Source organism: Pecten maximus, chromosome 7 (genome assembly GCF_902652985.1).
Source record: "Pecten maximus chromosome 7, xPecMax1.1, whole genome shotgun sequence".
NCBI classification, from domain to species: Eukaryota; Metazoa; Mollusca; class Bivalvia; order Pectinida; family Pectinidae; genus Pecten; species Pecten maximus.
Window position 1 is genome coordinate 4,086,341 of NC_047021.1, and position 27,493 is coordinate 4,113,833.

Below are 27,493 nucleotides of genomic sequence, written 5' to 3' on the forward strand. Positions count from 1 at the left end.
TTCCCACAAAATAAATTGTATTTGAGAATAAATTAATTTGAGAATTAATTAATTATTTATTATCATTGCACTTTTTTCCTCGATGGTCTTCGACTAAAATCTATAATTTGTTCAATTTAGATTACCTTTAATCCGGATTTTAACAGTCAGCCCGGAAGCAGACTTATATTTAGGAGAGTTGACTGAAAGGTACGACAAACGTTTCGATAGCTCGGTAAAATAGCAGTCGACATTAAGCTTTAAATAGACGTAGACATACACTTAAAAACGAACTTGGAGCACCAAACAGCTGTTAATTAATGAAATGTTGTCGTAAAACAGCATTATCGAAGTGATAACGGTAAGTCATGTTCTTATATTTCGCGATATTTATTGCTGATAAATTCATCCGTATGTAGATGCTTGAGAAGGGCGTCAAATGATACACATGATGCGACACACCCACTTGTTGGGGTTGACGTTCAAAATGACGTTTTCACGAAATGACAGCTGGCAGGTGGCGATCAATAGATGGGCATTTCAGCTGCATAGTCCACAGGTGCCTGACTCGTTTTATTAGAGTCGGGCACCTGTGCATAGTCCAATAGCTAGCTTTGTCGACTGCGGTTGAGTTTCGTGTCTACATTTTGTATGTACCGAAGTTAAGCAACGTCGAGAGGGACAGCAATTGGATGGTTGACCGCTCTGAAACTTGATTTTTTAAAAATATCTTTGTATGAGATGGTACATGTACATAGCCCCAGTTTCCTCTGGCCCACACACTATATGTCTGGTCACTTTGGTGTCGGGCCAGAGTGCACTACTGTAAGAAAACGTGGAATTCTCTGGCATCGTTTGGTTTTACTAAGATTTTGCTGCAGATAGAATAAAATCAGATGTGAAATAACATCTTCTACCTTACATTTATAGATAAAAATATATTTGCTTAACACAAAACACCCATTTAGTCTCATATTGATGTGGTATTAGGGTTCTTTTGCAAGAATGACCAAAACGTTCGTCGGTTCTTATTCCTTTTATTCGTAACAAATATGGTCCCTGCAATGTTAAAAATACAAATATATATAAACGAACTTCGTATACGAACGCACCTGACGTATAGACAATAAACACATACAAAACACTAGCGTGGCTTTCACACGGACTTACATACCCGCGCACACTGGCTGAATTATTACACGGTTCAGAAATATATTAACTTGCCTAGCTAATAAGGATAGTTAGAAATATGTATATAAACTGGCTATGAAATGTACTGAAACTATATCTAGCTTCGGCCCAGAATTATTAGAAAATACAATAACCGATACGGCATTATTTAATATAAAATATATAAAAATCCTATAGAATATAATAGAAATAATTAACAAAATATCACTAGCTGTACTCAGTGTACTCACCCTGCATATGGTGCTGGGGACCCGGCACAAAGTGTAGACAAAATAGCTATAGTGGTTCCGTAACCATGGCCCGAGACCGTATGTATATGTGGACAGCTCCACGTCTGGCTGAGAAGTGCGGTAGAGAGAGAGTCGAGGGAAAGAAAGAAGGGAAGACGGCGGGAAAAGAAATGCGCCCAAGTCATGACGCACAAGGTGTCCGTGGTCAGTCAGTCCAGTCACGAGACAATATGATTGACAGATACACAAACATTACGTCACACAATAACTTACATAGATAAAACGAAAGTAGCAATCACGTGACATCGCGTGTACGGCGGTACGGAGTGCGGATCATAGGAACATACATAATGTAATAAGATTCTAAGCACCAACAATGCGGAGCGAGGATTAACACAATGGATTGCATATATATATATAATATAGCAAACAAACACTGTGCTACATTGATATTCTATTCCATCTGTAAAGACCACACATTACGCTGGTCAAAATTTCACACTTGATTTGACGCCATATTGCAAGCTATATATACATAGGTCGTGATCTGCCTAATCACCCTATCGGAACAGGATGGAATGAAAAGAAAAAAATACAACATCTATTTCTATATATTCTACTTGTTATAATATGTAAAAAATGTATTCTTGCATGAGATATAACAGATTTGAGGAAATAATATGCTTTGTTTTCTTTATTAAAACCATCGGGTGTTTAGTTGCACTGTCACTTACAAAATGGCGGTTCAAGAGTGTACAAATTTGAGCAGGGGAAGTGAGAGGCTAGTCGTACGGGATAAACCATTGTTATGGGATAATTGAGTGTTTTTAGGTAAATAAATTATCAATTTATCTGTATATGTAAGGTAGGTGTTCTGTCATGTCATCTATTTTGTCTAAGGGACACCAATTCCACATTTTCATTTAGTAATGTACCCCGACCCTATTCCAGACATGGTGTCGGGGCCAAAGGAAACTCAGGCTATATGTAATGTAGTTGTGCTTTCTTCAACAACATTTCAATTTGTGACAGCCCTTCTTATTCATATCTTAATGCATACAAATAAAAGTTTAAATACTTTTTCATATGTAAAGTATATATTGAATTTGTTTAGCTATGTACTGTTGTAGCGGAAAAGGAAGACAGTCACTGTTAATTAATGGATATCTCCTAGTTCACATTCCAATCTGCAGGAAAACAGGATGTATGCCTACACTATTTATAAACGGTAATTAGATATTTGCCATAATTTTGTTGTTATATCTGTTGTAGTGACTGCATGTACTGATCTGCGGATAGACGATGAGCCAGGCTCCTCTCTCCATGGTTTACCGTAGTGACAAACAACTGCCTGTGCTGTTCCGCACATTACATGGATTTTACCGTCTGGGAACATTTTGTGATGTGGTTCTTGTGACCTCTCACTGTAGAATCCGTGTCCATAGTGTCATAATCGCAGCGTTCAGTCCGCTTTTGTATCAGATGCTTGGAGGAGAGAGCTGGTCAATTGAGCGTCGACAGCTGGAATTGACTCTGCCAAATGTTGACTATATCTCTCTGTTGAGTCTGATTGAATATTGCTACACTGGGGTAATCACTGTTGATTCTTCCTCAGCTGACAAAATCCTAGGAGTGGCTATAGCTTTGCAAGTGAAAGAGGTGGAGAAGTTGTGTGTTACCTTCCTAAATGCACAGAGGAGTTTCTCATCTGAGGTATTAAATATGAAGTGTCCGGGTCTAATTTTAGCTCTCTGAGATGAAGTCCAGGGGAGCTATTGCTATACACCCAACGTCTATGTTGTCGGAATCGTCCGTAGACAGCTAGGTTAAAACTTTTAAAACAGTGTCAATACTAATGAGGATACAGTTTAGGTGTTTCACATGTATGTTCCTTGTCATAAGACCTTTCCATTGGTACTAAATGTGTGAACCTCCTGACCTTGACCATGACCTTTGACCAAAGTTAAACAAATAACCTTAATTGACCACAGTAGAAGATAAGGGTTTTCATATGTGACATGTACATGTGTTCCTCAAATCACAACATCTGATACAACATTTGCAGACCTGCTGACCTTGACCACAACATTTGCAGACCTGCTGACCTTGACCGTGACCTTTGACCTACTATAAAAAATAACTCTTTTCAACCCTCTCCAAGAGCTATGTTGTCTTCTGACATTTTTCTGGCAGGTCCAAAATCCAAGTTGGTCACATTCTTGAAAAAACATTTTAAACTTCTTCTCAATTTCCAAAGCTGCCTTTGGGCTGTAAATTGGTAGCGAGGTTTTTACCTTATTGAAAGTTCCACATGACCACCACAGTGGACATGTTGTAACATGATTGTGCAGTGATGGCTTTCCTGAACAAGACATATTTAAAACTTCTCAAGTTCAACCAATGGAATTCAGCTCAAATTTACATGAAATAATCCCGAGATGGTATACCTACTTTTTATATTTTGGTTAGTCAATGGCCAGTCTGGCCACCATCTTGAATAACAGTGGGATTAAACCAGTAATGGTGTTTTATATATATATATATAATATGACCATCTAGGCCCATGGGCTCCTCTTCTTTTTAATTTGCATTTTGTATGAACAACATAAAACTCCAGAGTTAAGGATTAACTGTTTATAAGTTGATCCTTGTATATTCTGAGAAGTAGCTGTAGTGATAGCTTGCTGTATTATGAATTAGACATGTTATTGGATGTTATTTATAGGTGTTGTATTCCATCTACAGTTGGTATTGGATACGAGGCCTTCAGCATTAGCTTCAGTATCTCCAGGAAGGGGAGGTAATTCACGTGAGTCAACCTTGGTGGAGATATCAAGTTCTGAGAGGTTTAGTCCGAATGTATCAACATCAGGGCAGCCATCCTCAGAGACGGGATCCACTGGCCACCCAGACACAGTACACTTGGACTCAGATGTTATTGCAGTAAAAACAGAGACCCCAGATCCACCTGTGGATTATGGTTGGTATAAAGCTTAAATAATATGAGTTATACTATAGACAATCTCCTATCCTAGATACAGACAAAACATTTTTGTGACCTTAGTTAGGAATCACAACTCTACTGTCAGTTATATAATATGTGACTTGCTTGAAGTGCCTTTACAACTGGAAATCATTACAGTGTTACAAACACAGTCTCAGTACAGTAGGATTATTGATATTCTACTATAAATTCTAAACCTAGTCTTGTCTATGGTTAAGTGGACTTAGACAGGGTAGATTTTCATTGGCCAGAGGGTTAAGTTGCCAGAGTTAGTCTTTTCTGTTTATGTTACAATCCTATACCACTGAAAATAGTTTATTGACCGTTAGTTTTACATTCCAGACGCCCAACTGTCCCACCAGTCTCGTGGAAGAGTTGTATACCTGGAGGGACCAGAAAGTCCTGTAGCCGACAGTCACAGACCTGGGATGTCAACAGTATCACACAGCATCATCGACATGTCAAAGATGTCCCCCACACTACTTACCATGCACCCAATGTTAGTTCCTACAGGACCTCCCACCCTCCAGCTCATGTCTCCGAAGGGGGAGGCAACTCTAGCTCGACAGATATCACAATACCGAGAAGGTAGCCAGGATATTGTGGGTAATGCCTCACCAGAAAGTGATGGTATCAGTGTTCACATTCAGTCTCCATCTGGTCCAGTGGACAGTGAGCAGTCTCAGGATGTACCTCGAGATGACAGAAAGCAACAAGTGACCGTTACCTGTAGTGTATGTCATGTACTGTTCAGCAGTGCAGAGGCCCTGACTCGACATATGGCTGTTCACCAGAGCACTGCCATGCCTCCTACCATACCACAGGGATCCGTTCTTAACTCCTCTGTCGAGTCAGTCAAACAACCCTCGCCAAATTTTTATCAACGTGGCCATCAGCCAGTATCTGGACTTTTGTCGTCAGCAGTGGTGCAGGGGGGTGGTGGACTTTTTAAATGTGGAACATGTGGTAAAGGTTTTAAAGATGCTCAGTCTCTAAAATTCCACAGATACAATCATGTCCTTAGACACTCTTGTAATATGTGTGGCAAACGTTTCTCAAGGAGTTGGAATCTTCATCGACATCGGAAAACACACTTCCGAATGCCCTCCTGGCCTATGCGTACAGATTTAAGGGTTGGAGAGATGACAGGGTCAACAAGTGCAGACAATCTGAATCAGTCTGTGGACCTGGAACAGTCTGTAGATCTGACAGATGGGGATGATGACATTACAGAAAGGGATGATGAGGGGGAGGAAGAGGAGGAGGATGAAGGAAGAGGTGACCATGTGACAGATCTTTTGAGTGGAGAAATGGCATAACGGTGCACTGCATTTTAATACAGATTGTACTGTCACTGTATAAGTATTCACAGTCATTAAATTTTAATCCAGTTTTAAACTGAAACATTGCATGTTGAAAAACAGTTGTGTTAGTAAATGTGTTATAATTTACAATGAATCAACTATCAGTCTCATAAATATTAATTTGAATCTAATTCAATTTCATTTTCCAAGACACGCTGTAGTAAAGTATCAAAGCTGTTCAACAGAATATCATATTAGTGGTATATGATGGATCCCCAATGGAATCACTATATATAAGTTGTAGTGTATTGTGGAGATTGCTCAATGATATGCTTACAAAGGTATCATAATGACAAGAGGAAAGCAACACCTATATCATACACAGCAATGTGTAATAGGCACTCGAGACATACACAGCAATGTGTAATAGGCACTCGAGACATACACAGAAATGTGTAATAGGCACTCGAGATATACAGAAATGTGTAATAGGCACTCGAGACATACACAGAAATGTGTAATAGGCACTCGAGACATACACAGCAATGTGTAATAGGCACTCAAGACATACACAGAAATGTGTAATAGGCACTCAAGACATACACAGAAATGTGTAATAGGCACTCGAGACATACACAGAAATGTGTAATAGGCACTCGAGATATACTGAAATGTGTAATAGGCACTCGAGACATACACAGAAATGTGTATTAGGCACTCGAGACATACACAGCAATGTGTATTAGGCACTCGAGACATACACAGAAATGTGTGATAGGCACTCGAGACATACAGAAATGTGTAATAGGCACTCGAGACATACACAGAAATGTGTAATAGGCACTCGAGACATACACAGAAATGTGTATTAGGCACTCGAGACATACACTGCAATGTGTAATAGGCACTCGAGACATACACAGAAATGTGTAATAGGCACTCGAGACATACACAGAAATGTGTATTAGGCACTCGAGATATATAAAAAAATGTTATGAGGCACTGGAGGGGCTGCGGTGGCCGAGTGGTTAAGGTGTCCCAACACTTTATCACTAGGCTCCAACTCTTGGTCGTGAGTTCGAAACCCACGCGGGGCAGTTGCCTGGTACTGACCGTAGGTCGGTGGTTTTTCTCTTGGTATTCCAGCTTTCCTCCACCTCCATAACCTGGGACGTCCTTAAATGAACCTGGCTGTTTATAGGATGTTAAATAAAATAAACCTAACCTAAAGCACTGGAGATTTTGTCTTCCATGGCATGGATAGGTCCTCGCGTGAGAAAACATGGAACAACTTGAGACTTCCTGAAATGTCATTGGAGTAGGAAACCTATAGCTTTCATATTCTTGTTTTTATTAATTTGCCAAAAAGTACAGATTTATAATTTAAAACTTTACTTTGCACCAACCACTACACCCTGCTTGTCTTGGTAAATACTTTTAATCATAATTTCTAAAATCTATGACACAGTTTTTCCTAGTCAACTTATTTGTCAATTCTGCTTCAGATGTACAACACCACAATGTAGAAAGTAGGTTGCTGTGATCAACATTTTCTGTTTGACTGACATTTGCATTCAAGCAGAAGTAAGTGTATAAATGAGTTATTATCTGTCCTGCTGCTTTTTGAATAAATGTATTCATTACATTCAGATGTCAAAAAGTCTTCATCAATTAACAATTAAAGAAAAAATTAGTACTGGTTTGAACAGCCAGGTGACAGAAGAGACGATTCATTGTCAAAGGGCACCACATGTGGTACCCAAAATCTAATGCATTTATTGCATCAGGTAATAAATCATTAATATGTTGTTAATTTATTGAGTATTTTAAGAGAAGTTTTCTGAAATCTGCTGGTGTCAGAACATGATTGATGACCTGAGATTATTTTGTAGTATTGGTGTGTCAGTGTTATATTGTACCAGGTGTATACCAAATTTGTTAGATATTTAAAGTTTAGCCTGACATTGTCTAGTCATTGTATACTCAATTGTTGGATTGTTGGAGATTAAAATGACACATTATTTTAAAATTAAAGCTCCATACAAATGAAAACGTTTTTGATTTGTTTTTAAGTGAGACATATTGAAATAGAAATAACAAACTTTAACTGTTAACAACAGATCCCAGAGTGATCTTGGCGCCCACCATTGAATGATCTTTATAGGTTCAATGTCAGATTGATCTTCTCTCTATTTTTCCCTTCCTCTTACTAATCTGTGTAAATTGAGAAAAATCCCTCCAGTACTTTTCAAACAAGGGGAACCTATACAAACATGTATATGAAATTTGAGATTTAGCGATAATGACTGTCTGTTGGCCATGTTATTTTCAGATTGGTCCCAAAATGCAATACGAGGGACCAAGGGTAATCTACATATGAAATTTGAGAAAGATCCCTTTAGTACCTTCTGTAAAATAGCGATAACAAACTTCAATGGTCAAAATCCAAGATGGCTGCCTGTCGGCCATGTTGTTTTCCGATTGGTCCCAAAATGTAATATGCATAATAAGGGACCAAGGGAAACCTTAATGTGAAATTTGAGAAAGATCCCTTGAGTACTGTCTGAGAAATAGCGATAACAAACTTCAATTGTCAAAATCCAAGATGGCTGTCTGTCGGCCATGTTGTTTTCCGAATGGTCCCAAAATGCAATATGCATAACAAGGGACCAAGGGCAACCTACATATGAAATTTGATAAATATCCCATCAGTACTTTCTGAGAAATAGCGATAACAAACTTCAATTGTCAAAATCCAAGAAGGCTGCCTGTCGGCCATGTTGTTTTCTGACTGGTCCCAAAATGCAACATGCAAAACTAGGGACCAAGGGCAACCTACATATGAAATTTGATAAAGATCCCATCAGTACTTTCGGAGAAATGGCGATAACAAACTTCAATTGTCATAATCCTAAGATGGCAGCCTATCGGCCATCTTGTTTTCTGATTGGTCTCAAAATGCAATATGCATAACTAGGGACCAAGAGGAACCTAAATATGAAATTTGAGAAAGATCCCATCAGTACTTTCTGAGGAATAGCGATAACAAACTTCAATTATCAAAATCCAAGATGGCTACCTGTTGGCCATGTTATTTTCCGACTGGTTCCAAAATAAAATATGCATAAGTAAGGACCAAGGGCAATCCACATATGAAATTTGATAAAGATCCCATCAGTAGTTTCTGAGAAACAGAGATAACAAACTTCAAATGTCAAAATCCAAGATGGCTGTCTGTCGGCCATCTTGTTTTCTGATTGGTCTCAAAATGCAATATGCACAACTAGGCACCAAGGGTAACCTACATATGAAATTTGAGAGAGATCCCTTCAGTACTTGCTGAGAAATAGCGATAACAAGAATTGTTTATGGACGGACGGACCAAGGACGCAGGGCGATTTGAATAGCCCACTATCTGATCATGGTGGGCTAAAAACCAAGATGGTGGCCTGTTTGCCATTTTCTTTAATTTTGATCAGTTTCATGCACAACCAGGGACCATTGGGGAACCCTACATACTATAATGTAATTTGAGAAATTTCTATGGCGGATGTTTGGAGGAATAACAGCATTAAATTTTAATAATCAAACTCCAAGATGGTCGCAATGGGATACAGACATATTTTATAGAGCACGTAATGTGCTATATTATATTGAATATGTTCGTATCCCATTGCATTCATACCACCGTAAACACATTTACATCAAACAAATTGTTGATATAACGTTGGAAGAAAATAAAAGTTGGGACATGTTGCGGCATTGGTAACAACAGTGTATGGCAGCTGTCGTTGCTAAGATACGAAAGTAATATATTTCCAGTGAATCAACATAAAGACACCAGCTAGTATTGTAAACAATGATAAAAGAAACAACTCAATTACATCTGTGTTTAATGCCCTTTACATTTTTAATTAGTTGATATATTCACAATTTCCGTCTCAGAATAGCTATGGTTGTCAAGCAGTGTGTTGATACAGATTTAGTAGTCAATGTAAGCTTCAGTCAATTTTGTTAGCCTACCTTAGTGAGAAGTTAAATATGCACCCATTTCTGCAATATTCAGTTTAGTTTTTGACAAAATACTCACTTGACATACTTTTTGTACAGAGATCATGGGGTAACAGGCACTAAAATTGCGTTGATCAGTCCTTTCTAAATGATGTTGTCTAGTTGATGTTTCATAATGTCACACAGAGATGTCATGATTATGTTGCTGATATTTGCGCATATTAGTTCGCTGAGCCTTTTTCAGTGTTTACCTTAATTTATTCGCAGCCAGAGTTTACTGCTGACGAAGGGAGAGATGTATCATTACCTGTCAAAACAAAGGAGATAAGTACATATTGTATCTACATTATAAATACCTCCCCTGACATGTCAAACTAAAGAAATTAAAGAAAAGCTTGAGGACGAATGGTATACAACATCTTCCCATCATTGACTGGAAGGCTACAAAACCACACAACAACAAGACAAATCTATGGTTTATTTATTTCATAATGACAAGGTAATACATCGTATATACACTGACATTTGATTTCAGAATGATGCTAGAATATTTATTCTCTGAGACATTAGTGTCCACAAAATAAAGTTTATAATAGTCAACATTAACACATCTTTGACTGTCAAAATTGACAAGCATATCTAGTAATATTCTTACATGGTTAGCTAAACCAGCATATCTCTACCTTAATTTGAAGTGAAACAATTTCTTTAACTAAAGCATAAAAGTTAAGTACTATGAAAATGCAAAAGAAATTTTAGGTCATTAGAGACTCTGGACGTGTCACTAGAGACTCTACTGGACGTGTCACTAGAGACTCTACTCCTGGACGTGTCACTAGAGACTCTACTGGATGTGTCACTAGAGACTCTTCTCCTGGACGTGTCACTAGAGACTCTACTACTGGACGTGTCACTAGAGACTCTACTACTGGATGTGTCACTAGAGACTCTTCTCCTGGACGTGTCACTAGAGACTCTACTCCTGGACGTGTCACTAGAGACTCTACTCCTGGACATGTCACTAGAGACTCTACTACTGGACATGTCACTAGAGACTCTACTCCTGGACGTGTCACTAGAGACTCTACTCCTGGACATGTCACTAGAGACTCTACTCCTGGACGTGTCACTAGAGACTCTACTACTGGACGTGTCACTAGAGACTCTACTACTGGACGTGTCACTAGAGACTCTACTGGACGTGTCACTAGAGACTCTACTGGACGTGTCACTAGAGACTCTACTACTGGACGTGTCACTAGAGACTCTACTGGACGTGTCACTAGAGACTCTACTCTGGACGTGTCACTAGAGACTCTACTACTGGACGTGTCACTAGAGACTCTACTGGACGTGTCACTAGAGACTCTACTACTGGACGTGTCACTAGAGACTCTACTCCTGGACGTGTCACTAGAGACTCTACTACTGGACGTGTCACTAGAGACTCTACTCCTGGACGTGTCACTAGAGACTCTACTGGACGTGTCACTAGAGACTACTACTGGACGTGTCACTAGAGACTCTACTCCTGGACGTGTCACTAGAGACTACTGGACGTGTCACTAGAGACTCTACTCCTGGACATGTCACTAGAGACTCTACTCCTGGACGTGTCACTAGAGACTCTACTCCTGGACGTGTCACTAGAGACTCTACTGGACATGTCACTAGAGACTCTACTACTGGACGTGTCACTAGAGACTCTACTACTGGACGTGTCACTAGAGACTCTACTACTGGACGTGTCACTAGAGACTCTACTGGACGTGTCACTAGGGACTCTACTCCTGGACGTGTCACTAGAGACTCTACTACTGGACGTGTCACTAGAGACTCTACTCCTGGACGTGTCACTAGAGACTCTACTCCTGGACGTGTCACTAGAGACTCTACTCCTGGACGTGTCACTAGAGACTCTACTACTGGACGTGTCACTAGAGACCCTACTACTGGACGTGTCACTAGAGACTACTCCTGGAAGTGTCACTAGAGACTCTACTGGACGTGTCACTAGAGACTCTACTCCTGGACGTGTCACTAGAGACTCTACTACTGGACGTGTCACTAGAGACTCTACTACTGGACGTGTCACTAGAGACTCTACTGGACGTGTCACTAGAGACTCTACTACTGGACGTGTCACTAGAGACTCTACTACTGGACGTGTCACTAGAGACTCTACTACTGGACGTGTCACTAGGGACTCTACTCCTGGACGTGTCACTAGAGACTCTACTCCTGGACGTGTCACTAGAGACTCTACTCCTGGACATGTCACTAGAGACTCTTCTCCTGGACGTGTCACTAGAGACTCTACTGGACGTGTCACTAGAGACTCTACTGGACGTGTCACTAGAGACTCTACTACTGGACGTGTCACTAGAGACTCTACTGGACGTGTCACTAGAGACTCTACTACTGGACGTGTCACTAGAGACTCTACTACTGGACGTGTCACTAGAGACTCTACTACTGGACGTGTCACTAGGGACTCTACTCCTGGACGTGTCACTAGAGACTCTACTCCTGGACGTGTCACTAGAGACTCTACTCCTGGACATGTCACTAGAGACTCTACTACTGGACGTGTCACTAGAGACTCTACTCCTGGACGTGTCACTAGAGACTCTACTCCTGGACGTGTCACTAGAGACTCTACTACTGGACGTGTCACTAGAGACTCAACTCCTGGACGTGTCATTAGAGACTCTACTGGACGTGTCACTAGAGACTCTACTACTGGACGTGTCACTAGAGACTCTACTCCTGGATGTGTCACTAGAGACTCTACTGGACGTGTCACTAGAGACTCTACTGGACGTGTCACTAGAGACTCTACTCCTGGACGTGTCACTAGAGACTCTACTACTGGACGTGTCACTAGAGACTCTACTCCTGGACGTGTCACTAGAGACTCTACTACTGGACGTGTCACTAGAGACTCTACTCCTGAATGTGTCACTAGAGACTCTACTACTGGACGTGTCACTAGAGACTCTACTGGACATGTCACTAGAGACTCTACTGGACGTGTCACTAGAGACTCTACTCCTGGACGTGTCACTAGAGACTCTACTCCTGGACGTGTCACTAGAGACTCTACTACTGGACGTGTCACTAGAGACTCTACTCCTGGACGTGTCACTAGAGACTCTACTCCTGGACGTGTCACTAGAGACTCTACTCCTGGACATGTCACTAGAGACTCTACTCCTGGACGTGTCACTAGAGACTCTATTCCTGGACGTGTCACTAGAGACTCTACTACTGGACGTGTCACTAGAGACTCTACTGGACGTGTCACTAGAGACTCTTAAGAGTTTGCATAGAAGGTGATTTGTTTATTCATATTTAGTAACAGTGATTTTGATGCTGAAAAGCAATTCTAAGCATGCTCTTTCAATAAGGAAGCAGTGTGAATTTTGAGTTACATTGGCCTATGGAAACTAAACTTATTGCTTAGAAACTGATTTACTATTTATAGTAACAGTGACCTTGACCTTTGACACTGAAAAGCAATCCAAAGCAAGCAGTTTGAGGTATATCGCTTTGAAGTATCATTTTGATTGCAAAAGCAAACTGAAGTTATTGTATGGAAACTGATTTTCTGTATTCAGCAATAGTGACCTTGACCTTTGACATAGAAAAGCAATCCCATGCAGGCACTTTCAATAAGAAAGCATTGTATGAAGTTTGAGTTCGATTGGCACTTTTGGCAGGCCCTAATTAAGTAGTATCTACACATAACGGCATTTAAAAAAAATATTAATCATGTTACTATGGAGACGGATATCTACTACTCTGATGATATGTGTAAATGTTAGAAATCTCTTATACAACAAGCCCTACTAGATAATTATTTCACTCCACCCAAGTATAAGTAATCGATCACACATCAAATGTACAGTGATCCAGTATATCACTAGACATGACAACATGTTTATTATCTGTAAAGACAGGTTCTTTACAAACATAAGCTCAATATCCTATAATATAAAACTTTAATAGCAAATTGAGAACATCATAACAATAACAAGTATCCTTAGTAAAACCTTGACATCGATAATGCATACATGATTGCTCTCTGTCTACCTTTCTTCTACCATCAATCTTCATCCCTTTACACATCTTAAATATTATCAACACTTTAACAGTATAGTATTACACCGAGGTTTTACTGTACCGTACACAAACCAGGGATCACATTTATACAGTGTAGATAGTATTACACCGAGGTTTTACTGTACCATACACAAACCAGGGATCACATTTATACAGTGTAGATAGTATTACACCGAGGTTTTACTGTACCATACACAAACCAGGGATCACATTTATACAGTGTAGATAGTATTACACCGAGGTTTTACTGTACCGTACACAAACCAGGGATCACATTTATACAGTGTAGATAGTATTACACCGAGGTTTTACTGTACCATTCACAAACCAGGGATCACATTGTAGATAGTATTACACCGAGGTTTTACTGTACCGTACACAAACCAGGGATCACATTTATACTGTGTAGATAGTATTACACCGAGGTTTTACTGTACCGTACACAAACCAGGGATCACATTAATACAGTGTAGATAGTATTACACTGAGGTTTTACTGTACCATACACAAACCAGGGATCACATTAATACAGTGTAGATAGTATTACACTGAGGTTTTACTGTACCATACACAAACCAGGGATCACATTTATACTGTGTAGATAGTATTACACTGAGGTTTTACTGTACCGTACACAAACCAGGGATCACATTTATACAGTGTAGATAGTATTACACTGAGGTTTTACTGTACCATACACAAACCAGGGATCACATTAATACAGTGTAGATAGTATTACACTGAGGTTTTACTGTACCATACACAAACCAGGGATCACATTTATACTGTGTAGATAGTATTACACTGAGGTTTTACTGTACCGTACACAAACCAGGGATCACATTAATACAGTGTAGATAGTATTACACTGAGGTTTTACTGTACCATACACAAACCAGGGATCACATTTATACGAAATAACCACTTCAGTACAAGTTCTTAGTTTACAGTACTGATGACTCTCTAGGGAAAACCTATGTATAAAATATAGTCTATATGATAAACTTTGATCTAACAAATAACATGGCATTTCAGGCAAATATATTACCAAGTGTTGAGACAGTATGACTTACACGTATCAGGAAGACAAACTTATATAACTTCAAAATTCATAATCAAAATGTTTTCCCACTTTAACTAAGAATTTTGTAATGGGATGGACATGTAACCCTATTAGTGGCGATATCATCTAAAGTCTAGCTGTACTGAATGTTTGGATTTACTGGTGACCATTAATTAAGCCCTCGAAAAGGTCAAACTTTAGTGAATGTTGTGATTTTTTGGTGGCTTATTACTCTGTGGGCTCTAAATAAATATTTTCCCATTTAACATCAGGTTATGCTACGATTTGTGGTCATAAATCAGATCATTCGTCTTTGAAATAATTTCATAATAATATAATATGGTTAATATCAAGTATCAATATATAAATGAACACAGTTTTTGAACACAAAGTATCATAAAATTATAAATAAAAAATGATAGTTAAAAATCAACAAGGCGAAAAATAACATTTAAAAGGTGAGTATTGGTTACTTATCAAACATTTCATGTTTTAACTCTATTTAAGGGGGAAAACAAATGCCACTTAAAACTGAGATATATAACATACAAACTCTTATTACAACCAGGAATAAAATATACAACACAGGTCTAAAGTAACATCAAGCCTGGGAAAAACCGTCAATAACAACACATTAAGTAAATATTACTTTTTGTTCTAACTCACTACGTAAATCACTAATTTTACAATCAATTAAATTTTACATTAACTTGCAAGGACTCCTTCACAAAATTGTATTTTTCTTTTAATATTTTTATATAATTACTATCACTGTTGAAAAATCATCCTCTCAATCTAGTCCATCAATATAGAGACCACATGAGACAGACTTATAAGGTTTCAATCTCGGTTGACATACTCATAACAAACTTGCCTTTCAATTATTCAGCCAGTGTTCAATTTCCTGATTGGACATGAAAAGGTATCGGTCACCTGCCCAACCATGTGGGTTTTCCACAGGTTCTACAATTTCCTCCAACAGTAAGACCCTTTAATTTGTACCCTTCCATCTAGCCAACAAGCATGATTAATATAAGTTTCGCAACTGTTGTAAAATAAACAAATTAAAGTTTACAGTCTCAACAATTTGATAATGTCCAGGTATAAATTGGCCGACCAGCAGCCGTTCATGTGATAGAATCTCTCAAAAGTAAATGGGTTTTTTGTAAATACCTCTTACACCAATAATTTTGAAAGAACGATTAAGGACCAACAAATAACTTGTTCTGTCCATCATCAAACAAGTATTGTGTACAAGTCACACAGATAGACATACTGTAGACAGTAATATAGCAAAACAAGCTTCATATCTATCAACATCATTGGCAAGAAAAATACTTTGCAATAAACATTTAACAATCTTGTAAAAACAGATAAAAAATAAATAACAATTATATAGAAAATTGCTTATTAGCTAAAAACAGAGAAATATTGTTAATTATATGTATAGCTGTTAATATAGTACAGATAACCTGCCATAGTAGAGTCATCAAGGTGGGTATTAATATCAATACAGAAAAACAGGTTGTTTCAGTTTGTTATTTCATTTCAAAGGAAAGGAAATAGAGGATATCTAACAGTGTCTTCAGTAATACCAAATATATTTCACGAGTAGGGCTAATATTTTGATATTTTTCACGAATGCTCCGCACTCGTGAAAAATATCAAAATATTAGCCGCACGAGTGAAATATATTTGGTATTACTGAAGACACTGTTAGATATTCTGTTTATTACATTTTTTATCAACGAAAACCCTACCCCGTATGCTAACTAGGCCTACAGCGAAAGTTTGCATACAAAAAAAAGTAGTTCCCCCTGTCCAGGTGCTGACATATATGTCGGGCTTTCTGATTGGTCAATTATTGTGGTATTTTCTAATCATTAATTTCATTGGTCAAATCAGCAAAAAGTGATATTTTTCACTAGTGAAAAATATGATATTCTTCAATAGTGAAAAATATCACTTTTATAGAATGAATAATTTTTGATATTGCACTGGTAAAAATGTAATAAATTAGTCTCTCCAACAGTTTTAAACCTTAAAATGAACATACAGACTGAAACCGACCTGTTCTGCTTCTTTGGTGAAATGCAGTGGCTTCTACCTCACTACAGTTAAGCATGACTAAGCATGACTAACTGTAAGCCAATGGGTGACCAACAACCCCCCCCCCCCCCCCTCCCCCCCTTATCTAAACAATTTAAACAGCTGCATGCACATCTACACATGATCCTTTATATTTGTGTGAAGTTTCATTAGAATCGGCCCATCAGTTTAGGAGGAGATGTCCGGACAAGATGATGGGCCGATAGCCGGACAGACAGGCTGTTTCCAGTATAGCCACCACCCTCCCTTACTTTGTTGCGGGGGTATAAATATTGTTTGGCTGTAATGGCTGACCTTCAATAGTGACTCGGAAATTTTTATGGCAGATCATCCATAGAGACTAGGAAATTTTTATGGCATATTATCGATAGAGACTACAAAATTTTTATGGCATATTATAGATAGTGACTAGGAATTTTTTTTACAGATTATTAATAGAGACTAGGAAATTTGATTGAGTTATTACAGTCCATTTTTATACATCAGTGTGTGCACAGAACACCTACCACTTTACAATCAGATGATACATAATATTATTTTCATGTTACAATTTATATGACCAGCAGAAAGATCAGTTCCCTGCGACCTTCCACCTGTTATCAGCTCTCAGTGGTGTTAAGATTCTGATAGAGCGGGGAAGGGTCGTCCATAACTACTGCAGCAGGGATGGGGATTGGCATATCAATAGCTTCTTCATAGGAGGGGGGAGACTCTGGCAACCCTTCCTCTATTGGCCGGATAGCAGTGAGGCTTGTTCCCTCCCCCGGGGACTCTGGCAGCTTTCTTCCTTGGGGTGCGACAGAAGTGGACCTTGTTCCCTGCCCTTGGGAATCTGACAGCTGTCTTTCCGAGGGTAGGGCAGGATTAGGCCTTGTTCCCTCCCTTGGAGGTTCTGCCTGGTGAGTATTTGCATATGTGTGAGTGACGCTGGGGTCTGCTGGTGGTGGCTGTCTGTTGTCACCTCTGGGGACAGCTGGAGACACGAGTCTGTCATTACCTCTGGGGACAGCTGGAGATACATGTCTGACATTACCTCTGGGGACGTCGACTGTAACTGCCAGTTGTACCTCCACTGGGTGCTGGTTCAGAGGGTCTGCATTCATGAACTGATTATCTATGTGTAAAATAGAAAAAAAAAATTATGTTTCAGTCTACTATATATGATGCATGTTATCATGTGTTGATCTGACAGGAGACACAATGTTATCGTCTGTTGATCTGACAGGAGACACAATGTTAATGTGTGTTGATCTGACAGGAGACACAATGTTAAGTTGTGTTGATCTGACAGGAGACACAATGTTAACGTGTGTTGATCTGACAGGAGACACAATGTTATCATGTGTTGATCTGACAGGAGACACAATGTTAATGTGTGTTGATCTGACAGGAGACACAATGTTAATGTGTGTTGATCTGACAGGAGACACAATGTTAAGTTGTGTTGATCTGACAGGAGACACAATGTTAACGTGTGTTGATCTGACAGGAGACACAATGTTATCATGTGTTGATCTGACAGGAGACACAATGTTATCATGTGTTGATCTGACAGGAGACACAATGTTATTGTGTGTTGATCTGACAGGAGACACAATGTTATCGTCTGTTGATCTGACAGGAGACACAATGTTATTGTGTGTTGATCTGACAGGAGACACACTGTTATCGTCTGTTGATCTGACAGGAGACACAATGTTATCATGTGTTGATCTGACAGGAGACACAATGTTATCGTCTGTTGATCTGACAGGAGAAACAATGTTAAGTTGTGTTGATCAGACAGGAGACACAATGTTAATGTGTGTTGATCTGACAGGAGACACAATGTTATTGTGTGTTGATCTGACAGGAGACACAATGCTATTGTGTGTTGATCTGACAGGAGACACAATGTTATCATGTGTTGATCTGACAGGAGACACAATGTTATCGTCTGTTGATCTGACAGGAGACACAATGTTATCATGTGTTGATCTGACAGGAGACACAATGTTAATGTGTGTTGATCTGACAGGAAACACAATATTATCATGTGTTGATCTGACAGGAGACACATTGTTAACGTGTGTTGATCTTACATTACATACCTGATCTTCTGTATAATTATAATTGATGATATTCAATGACAACATGTTTAATTAGTCTATATTATTTCAAAATATCAGACAAGAAAATATAAATTTATCAGTTTTTATCAACAGTTCATTATTTGCAAATAAAAACGTTTCAATTATTTTCTGGCGCTGACTGTACATGGCCTGACCTGTATCATTTTCAGGTGTAGAATTTTGCCTAGAAGTTGATCGACCTACTAAGCCTGGAATTTAACTTAACAATTTGAGTTGTTTCTTGAATTTCAGACAATATACAGACCAAATACTCTTTGACAACCAATTAATAAATTGACTAACAACAATCAAATAGACATGGTCCCAGCAGGTTGGTGGGATCCCTGGTGACCTTACATCAAGGTCAAGGTCAAGGTCAGTGAGCTCTATAACTTACCCATACATGTAGGTCTGTGAGTTTTATAGCTTACCCAAAGGTCTGTGGTCAGTGAGTTCTATAATAGCTTACCAATAGGTCAGTGGACAGTGAGCTCTAGCTTACCCATAGGCTGTGGTCAGTGAGCTCTAGCTTACCCATAGATCCGTGGTCAATGAGCTCTAGCTTACCCATAGATCCGTGGTCAATGAGCTCTAGCTTACCCATAGGTCCGTGGTCAGTGAGTTCTGTATAGCTATTCGGCTGGAGACGTTGGCGACTGTTAGATAGACTGGTAAGGACGTGATGAGTCTCGTGTTCCTCCTCATGGTGATACTCTTGTCGTACTATCATTCTCAGTCGAACTGCTTTAAACACCATTATAGCCACAATGATGGCCGCGATCACACTCACACCAACAATTCCAATTTTCAGACCCAATGACATGTTGTCCTCATGTTTCTTCATACCATCTGAAACATTTGTATTACATATATATACATATAGGTAGATAAAATAAATGTTCTTTAAAATGTGTAATAGTTGCCATAATAGGAAATCACCAATGATTATCAGTAAGTATTCCCTTGGTAAGTACCCCTCCTTTGCTAATACCCATAATGAAAATATACATTGTATATCTCATTCACAAGATGTCTCTCTGACGTAAATCTCCCTCAATAAGTGTCTCTCTGACGTAAATCTCCCTCAATAAGTATGTACATGTATCCATAACAGAACTATACATTGTATATCTCATTCATAAGTGCCTCTCTGACGTAAATCTCCCTCAATGAGTGTCTCTCTGATGTAAATCTCCCTCAATAAGTGTCTCTCTGACATAAATCTCCCTCAATAAGTGTCTCTCTGACGTAAATCTCCCTCAATAAGTGCCTCTCTGACGTAAATCTCCCTCAATAAGTGCCTCTCTGACGTAAATCTCCCTCAATAAGTGTCTCTCTGACGTAAATCTCCCTCAATAAGTGCCTCTCTGATGTAAATCTCCCTCAATAAGTGTCTCTCTGACATAAATCTCCCTCAATAAGTGCCTCTCTGACGTAAATCTCCCTCAATAAGTGTCTCTCTGACATAAATCTCCCTCAATAAGTGTCTCTCTGACGTAAATCTCCCTCAATAAGTGTCTCTCTGACGTAAATCTCCCTCAATAAGTGCCTCTCTGACATAAATCTCCCTCAATAAGTGCCTCTCTGACGTAAATCTCCCTCAATAAGTGTCTCTCTGACGTAAACTCCCTCAATAAGTGTCTCTCTGACGTAAATCTCCCTCAATAAGTGCCTCTCTGACATAAATCTCCCTCAATAAGTGCCTCTCTGACGTAAATCTCCCTCAATAAGTGCCTCTCTGATGTAAATATCCCTCAATAAGTGTCTCTCTGACATAAATCTCCCTCAATAAGTGTCTCTCTGACGTAAATCTCCCTCAATAAGTGTCTCTCTGACGTAAATCTCCCTCAATAAGTGTCTCTCTGACATAAATCTCCCTCAATAAGTGCCTCTCTGACATAAATCTCCCTCAATAAGTGTCTCTCTGACGTAAATCTCCCTCAATAAGTGTCTCTCTGACGTAAATCTCCCTCAATAAGTGTCTCTCATTCAAAAATCACTTGTATATATCACAAAGTATCCTGCCACCACATAACTGACCTGTGAGTGTAACATTGATCCTGAAGTTGTACACCCTCTTTGGTGTCACATACTCTCTGTGCAGTATAAACCTCACATTGTGTTTCTTCTTTGTCATCAACGATCTAGGATTTCTGTCCTTACAGCCCAAACGTCTCTGGAAATAAATTAATCTCATTAATTAACCTCATCATTTATTAAAGTATATGTATTTTGATCAATATAATTACACTGCCACCATAAGTGTGGACACCCACTGTCATTATAAAGAGGGTCAGTGAAATTACATTTATGGCAGAGCCTCAGAGGTGTAAATAAATATGGTTTGTACATGTTTATCAGTGATCAGCACGGGCTGCCATTTCCGACGTATAACAACTGTTGAGCAAGCCCCTTTGGCCCTTGGGGGTCAGAGTCACCATTCATGCAAAATCTGTTCCCCTTCCCCCAAGGATGTTTCTGACTTAATTGGGTTCAAATCCATTCACAACTTTATGACTAGTAGTGATTTAAAGGAATTACCTCTATTTCCCCTATTGGTCCCCGCCCCTTTGGCCCCTTGGGGATCAGAGTCATCATTAATGCAAAATCTGTTTTGCTTTCCCAATGGATATTTCTAACCAAATTGGGTTCAAATCCATTCTTAACTTTATGACTAGTAGCGATTTAAAGCAATTACCTCTATTTCCCCTACTGGGCCCCACCCCTTGGCCCCTTGGGGGTCAGTTTGGTTTGGTTTATTTTGTTTAACGTCCTATTAAGAGCTAGGTCATTTAAGGACAGCCTCCCATTCGTGCAACATCCATGTGTGTGGTGAGTGCGTGTGTGTGGTTTGAGAGGCTGCGGTATGTTCGTGTTAAGTCTCCTTTTGATAGGCCGGAACTTTTGTCGCTTTATAGTGCTACCTCACTGAAGCATACTGCCGAAGACACCCAGCAGCACACCCCATTCGGTCACATTATACTGACAACGGGCGAACCAGTCATTCCACTCCAAATATGCTGAGCGCTAAGCAGGAGTAGCAACTACAAAATGTACCATTTTTAAAGACTCTGGTATGTCTCGGCCAGGGAACAGAACCCAAAGCCTTCCTCACAGGGGTGACGCTCAACTAAAGGCCAAAAGTGAGGCATTGTCAAGGGAGACATTAGGAAGAAGAAAGTTGTTAAGAAATAAGAGAAAAGATCAGATCCCAAATTTAGTCACCTCTTACGATCATGCAATGGGGGCAGCAGGTACAATTCTTACGCCCTACCTGCAGGTGGTCAGAGTCACCATTTATGCAAAATCTGTTTCCCTTCCCTCAAGGAAGTTTCCGACCAAATTTGGTTAAAAATGTATTTTATGACTAGTAGCGATTTAAAGCAAAATGTTGACGGACAACGGACTGACGGATGGACGATGGATGAAGGATTTAAGCTCATAGGCTCACCAAACCTTTGGTCCAGGTGAGCTTAAAATTGGTCAACTTACCATGAGAATGATGTCCCGATCAAATGTAACAAATGGACACTGATGGATAATGAGTTCGACGTCACAGTCAGGCATGTGAAAACTCTCAAATTCGAGGAGTAGAAACTGTTTGTCACTGTCACTGTCGGGACCCAGGATAACATTGCAGTCCTTGGCCTCCGATGCATCTTTGTACTCCACTGTCTTGGCTAATATCAATGCTGACTCTGTCTCTTTTAGATAATCAACCATTACAGAGTTTTTGTCTCGACAGACTTTTTTCTTATCCATTCCAACTAAAATGATCAACAAAATACAAAACGATTTTGACTTATGTTAAGTACATGTATGCATATAGCATTAACAAATCACTTTGTCAGGACCATCTCAACATCATTGTAGCTAAGTTTGAGTTGAATGTCACTGGTGGAACCTAAGAAGAAGTTTGAAATAGGTATTGTTCAGGAAAACCATGACTCTGCAATCATATGTTACAAAATGATTCCTGTCACTGCCATGTCAAAGTTTTTAGCAGCTTGAAAATAAGTTAGCTTCCCTTCTGTAACATTCTCACCAATTTACAGCTCAACGGCACCAGTGGAACTGCAGCAGAAGCTTAAAATGTGGTTTTCAAGATGGCGGACATGGCAGCCATCTTGGATTTCAAACGAACCCGAAAAATAACAACACTTGGTCAGGACCATCTCAGGATCATTTCTGGTAAGTTATAATTAGAGCTGAACCCCACTGGTGGAACTTGACAAAAAGTGTAAAATAGGTATTGTTCAGGAAGATCATGATTGCACGATCATGTTAAAATAGGCGCTGTGGCTACCATGTCCAAAGTTTTTACCAGGCTGAAAAATAATTAATATGACAACACTATGTTTGCTTCCCTTCCTTAACAACCTCACCGATTTCAAGCACAATGGCACCAATGGGACTGGGGAAGAAGTTAGAATGTATTTTGGACCAACTGAAGAAATAACAACACTTGGTCAGGACCATCTCAGGATCATTCTAGGCAGGTTTTAGCTCATTCCCACAAGCTGTGGAACTTGAGAAGACGTTTGAAATGTGAACAGTTTATGTACGGCAGGCAGCGCACGGCAGATGGTGCACAGCGCATGACGCCGGAGGAAGCACAATCACTATAGTTCATCTTGACCCTTTGGGTCAAATGACCTAAAAATAGTAAAATGATTCTGTATACTTCATTGGTTAAGTAAGCCCTGTGCCCTATGACTCACCCTAAATTTCCTGAACCCAGACATTTTTTTTTCTTTTCATTAATTGTGCAGGAAAATAATAATCAAAATGATTAAAAGTTAAGGGAATAATTTTTTTTACATTTGACCATACCTTCACCAGGAATTAAAAACCTGGTTTCTGGAAAATATTTTATGTGATGACTGTAAAAGTTCACTGCATTATGTTAGGATGTAAAAATATACATACTTAGTAAATTTTACAGACTCGAAAATGTTGTTATATCATCTGCAAAAAACAGGCGAAAAATGACCCTGTTCTTGTACTTTTCATAATTTACCTATGATATTCATCACTTAAATTATATGTTAATTTCCTTTACAACACAATGTATACAATAGTATAAGTATTTATCATTATGTAGCAAAAATAGCCGGGGAACTATAAACAAAGTCCCGCAGCCCTCGGTAGGTGTCCTCGAGGTAGCGTCAGACACCCGCCACAATACCCGAGTTTGGAAATAAATAGTGTGGGTCGTCGAGAATCACAATCACAACTCAACACCGTCATAAATTTTCAGTCTATGTATTCAGCAACATCAGCAGTGTACAGGGCATATATAAATGGCAACACCGCTCTCGCTTTCATCAGCATACGTAGCAACATCCAGCAAAGTAACACCTAGGCACTCCAACTCGGACTCTCCCTTGAACTTCAACTAACTCTCTGAACTCCACGAAGTCCCCCCCCCCCCCCCCCCCCCACGAACTCCACTTCACGAACTCCCTCTCTGAACTGAACTCCCCGATCTCAACTCCACGAACTCACCTCCGCTCTCGCTTTCACCCCTTTTATACCAAAACCTAATGGAGCGCTACCGGAGCGGTGCCGGAGTGGTGCACACCTGTACCGGAGCCTTCCGCTCCGGTGACTTAAATGTGTAATTAACAATGTACATAACACTTAGAAAAACAATTAGCCACGAGTAAATGTTGACCATGTGTTATATAGATGGGGCATCGCTGGAGCTCCCAGACAGGTCCAGCCATTTGTAGTGGGTAATAGGGATGAGAGGCGATTAATACCTCTCTGACAGGGGCAAAAAACATGAACGGGAGCCGGGCAGATGATTACTGCCACAGGCGTGGTGAATTGATTACTTCACGAATTAGCATCCCGACATGTCCCCCCATCTAATTACCAACGGTCAACAGATTGACGGGCTATTAAAATTCCTAAAGCAAAGATGGTATAACAGAAAATAGAAAAATACTACACTAATATAGAAAAATACTGCAATTAATTATATGTAATCAATTAAAATCACTAATAATCCATGGAGATTTTTAAGAAGAAAAATTTACCCAGTTTTGTGTACTTTCCCTCTGCAACTGATGCCAACAGAATGAAGAGGATCCATATCTCACCCACAGCAAGATTCTCCAAGGTAACACTGGCTCTGTAACAACACACAAAACTCTAACAATTTTAAAACTGAGGATCAGTATATATATACAATTGTGTAAATTCTAAAGCAGATCCTGTAAAAATATTGTATCTTCCTGAATATAAGTACTATACTTGTGTAATATATAGTGTGGCAATGGGGGAGGGTCTTCTGGTAAAACCGGGGAAATATTCCAGTGGAAGGGTGTCTAGGTAAAACAGAGGAATTATTCCAATGGGAGGGTGTCTAGGTAAAACAGAGGAATTATTCCAATGGGAGGGTGTCTAGGTAAAACAGAGGAATTATTCCAATGGGGGTGTCCCGGTAAAACAGAGGAATTATTCCAATGGGAGGGTGTCTAGGTAAAACAGAGGAATTATTCCAATGGGAGGGTGTCTAGGTAAAACAGAGGAATTATTCCAATGGGAGGGTGTCTAGGTAAAACAGAGGAATTATTCCAATTGGAAGGTGTCTAGGTAAAACAGAGGAATTATTCCAATGGGAGCTCGAGGGTGTCTAGGTAAAACAGAGGAATTATTCCAGTGGGAGGGTGTCCCAGTAAAACCGGGGAAATATTCCAGTGGGAGGGTGTCCCAGTAAAACCGGGGAAATATTCCAGTTGGAGGGTGTCTAGGTAAAACAGGAAATATTCCAGTGGGAGGGTGTCCCGGTAAATCAGAGGAAATATTCCAGTGGGAGGGTGTCCCAGGAAAAATGGGGAAATATTCCAGTGGAAGGGTGTCTAGGTAAAACAGAGGAATATTCCAATGGGTGTGTCCCGGTAAAACAGAGGAACTATTCCAGTGGGAGGGTGTCTAGGTAAAACAGAGGAATTATTCCAATGGGAGGGTGTCTAGGTAAAACAGAGGAATTATTCCAATGGGGGTGTCCCAGTAAAACAGAGGAATTATTCCAATGGGAGGGTGTCCCAGTAAAACCGGGGAAATATTCCAATGGGAAGCTCGTATTCTGTCCGTATAGACCCTCGCTTTACGCTTGTCAAAATTTCATACTGTTTACCTGCCATTTTGTAAGTGACATTGCGACTAACCACCCGAATCGGAACGCAATGGACCGAAAAGACAACATATCATTTATTGTTTTTTTCTTCTTACATGGTTTAAATTAAGAAAACTCAGCTTATTATTTCCCAAAACCTGTTATATTCAATTCAAAAATTCATTATTTATAAATCAAAAGCGGTAAAATATATAAAAATAAATGTTGTGTAGTTTTTTTCTTTAATTTTCGCTCCATCACACACTGATTAGGGTAATTTAAGGCCGCCCGCGACCTACATATAGGACGGACAGACAGAATAAAACACCAAATGGTGTCGGATAACTGCACACTTTCATATAGTAGTGCACTCTGGCCCTGCACCAGACATGGGGTCAGGGCCAGAAAACTCGCGCTACCCAAATCAGAACGAAATGGACCGAAAAGACCACATATCATTTGTCGTGTTTTTCTTTTTACATAGATTAAATCAAGATAACTAAGCTTATTATTTTTCCAAAACCTGTTATATTTAATACAAGAATACATCATTAACAAATTATATGTGTGCGGTACACTTAATTTATAGAAATAATGTTGTATTTTTTTTTTCTTTTCACTACATCGCGCACTGATAGGGATGCAGGTGAGATTAGACCGCCTACGACCTACATAGTCAGCAATATGGCGTCAATTGTGAAATTGTAACCAACGTAAGGATCAAGGATCTATACATTGACCATTTCACTGACCCACGCCCATCTCTCCATCTGACATAATTTTCATTCGTAAAACCATAAACTTTTCGAACGCATTGCATGAGCACGGCACATCATTCATACTTACCTTTTCATTATCAACCATATTAATCAACTGTTCACGAATTGCATTTCCTTAAATTCGCTTTTTTCGCACTAAAGTAATAAAGTAGACTAGTTTCGAGTGGTTGTGTTTTTTTTACATCTCTTCAATGTCGTAAAAAGTCTTCACTATCGACACTTTAAAAATAAGCGCTGCATTGCTCTTGACGGCACCTGTTAATAATACTAGAAAAACGAAAAAGTATCAGCTTTCCGGATAACGGATGCATTTTGAATAATGAATAGCAAATGTAAAAACAATTCAGAGAGAGGAAACATTGTGTCATTATTATAATATACATTTATTTCAATTCTTTTTAATGCAATTTGAAAACGTCGTTAATTTAATAAAACATAAGTTTATAAATGATAATCTCCAC

General features: G+C 39.3%; 3 protein-coding genes across 3 annotated transcripts; 2 read left to right on the plus strand and 1 right to left on the minus strand.

Annotated features, from left to right (window-relative positions):
* The first annotated feature begins 133 nt into the window (after positions 1-133).
* On the plus strand, positions 134-7,760 carry LOC117331383 (zinc finger and BTB domain-containing protein 44-like). The gene is made up of 4 exons (XM_033890083.1): positions 134-340; positions 2,673-3,113; positions 4,146-4,380; positions 4,747-7,760. The coding sequence occupies exons 2-4, from the start codon at positions 2,703-2,705 to the stop codon at positions 5,721-5,723; spliced, it is 1,623 nt and encodes a 540-aa protein (XP_033745974.1). The 5' UTR covers positions 134-340; positions 2,673-2,702; the 3' UTR covers positions 5,724-7,760.
* A 3,545-nt stretch (positions 7,761-11,305) lies between these two features.
* On the plus strand, positions 11,306-14,424 carry LOC117331011. The gene is made up of 3 exons (XM_033889604.1): positions 11,306-11,702; positions 11,737-13,893; positions 14,086-14,424. The coding sequence occupies exons 1-2, from the start codon at positions 11,306-11,308 to the stop codon at positions 13,056-13,058; spliced, it is 1,719 nt and encodes a 572-aa protein (XP_033745495.1). The 3' UTR covers positions 13,059-13,893; positions 14,086-14,424.
* A 3,108-nt stretch (positions 14,425-17,532) lies between these two features.
* LOC117331384 lies at positions 17,533-27,212 on the minus strand. The gene is made up of 6 exons (XM_033890084.1): positions 27,100-27,212; positions 25,172-25,266; positions 22,620-22,894; positions 21,168-21,303; positions 19,728-19,976; positions 17,533-18,130 (listed from the first exon to the last, which is right to left on the minus strand). The coding sequence occupies exons 1-6, from the start codon at positions 27,105-27,107 to the stop codon at positions 17,616-17,618; spliced, it is 1,278 nt and encodes a 425-aa protein (XP_033745975.1). The 5' UTR covers positions 27,108-27,212; the 3' UTR covers positions 17,533-17,615.
* Between the last annotated feature and the right edge of the window lie 281 nt (positions 27,213-27,493).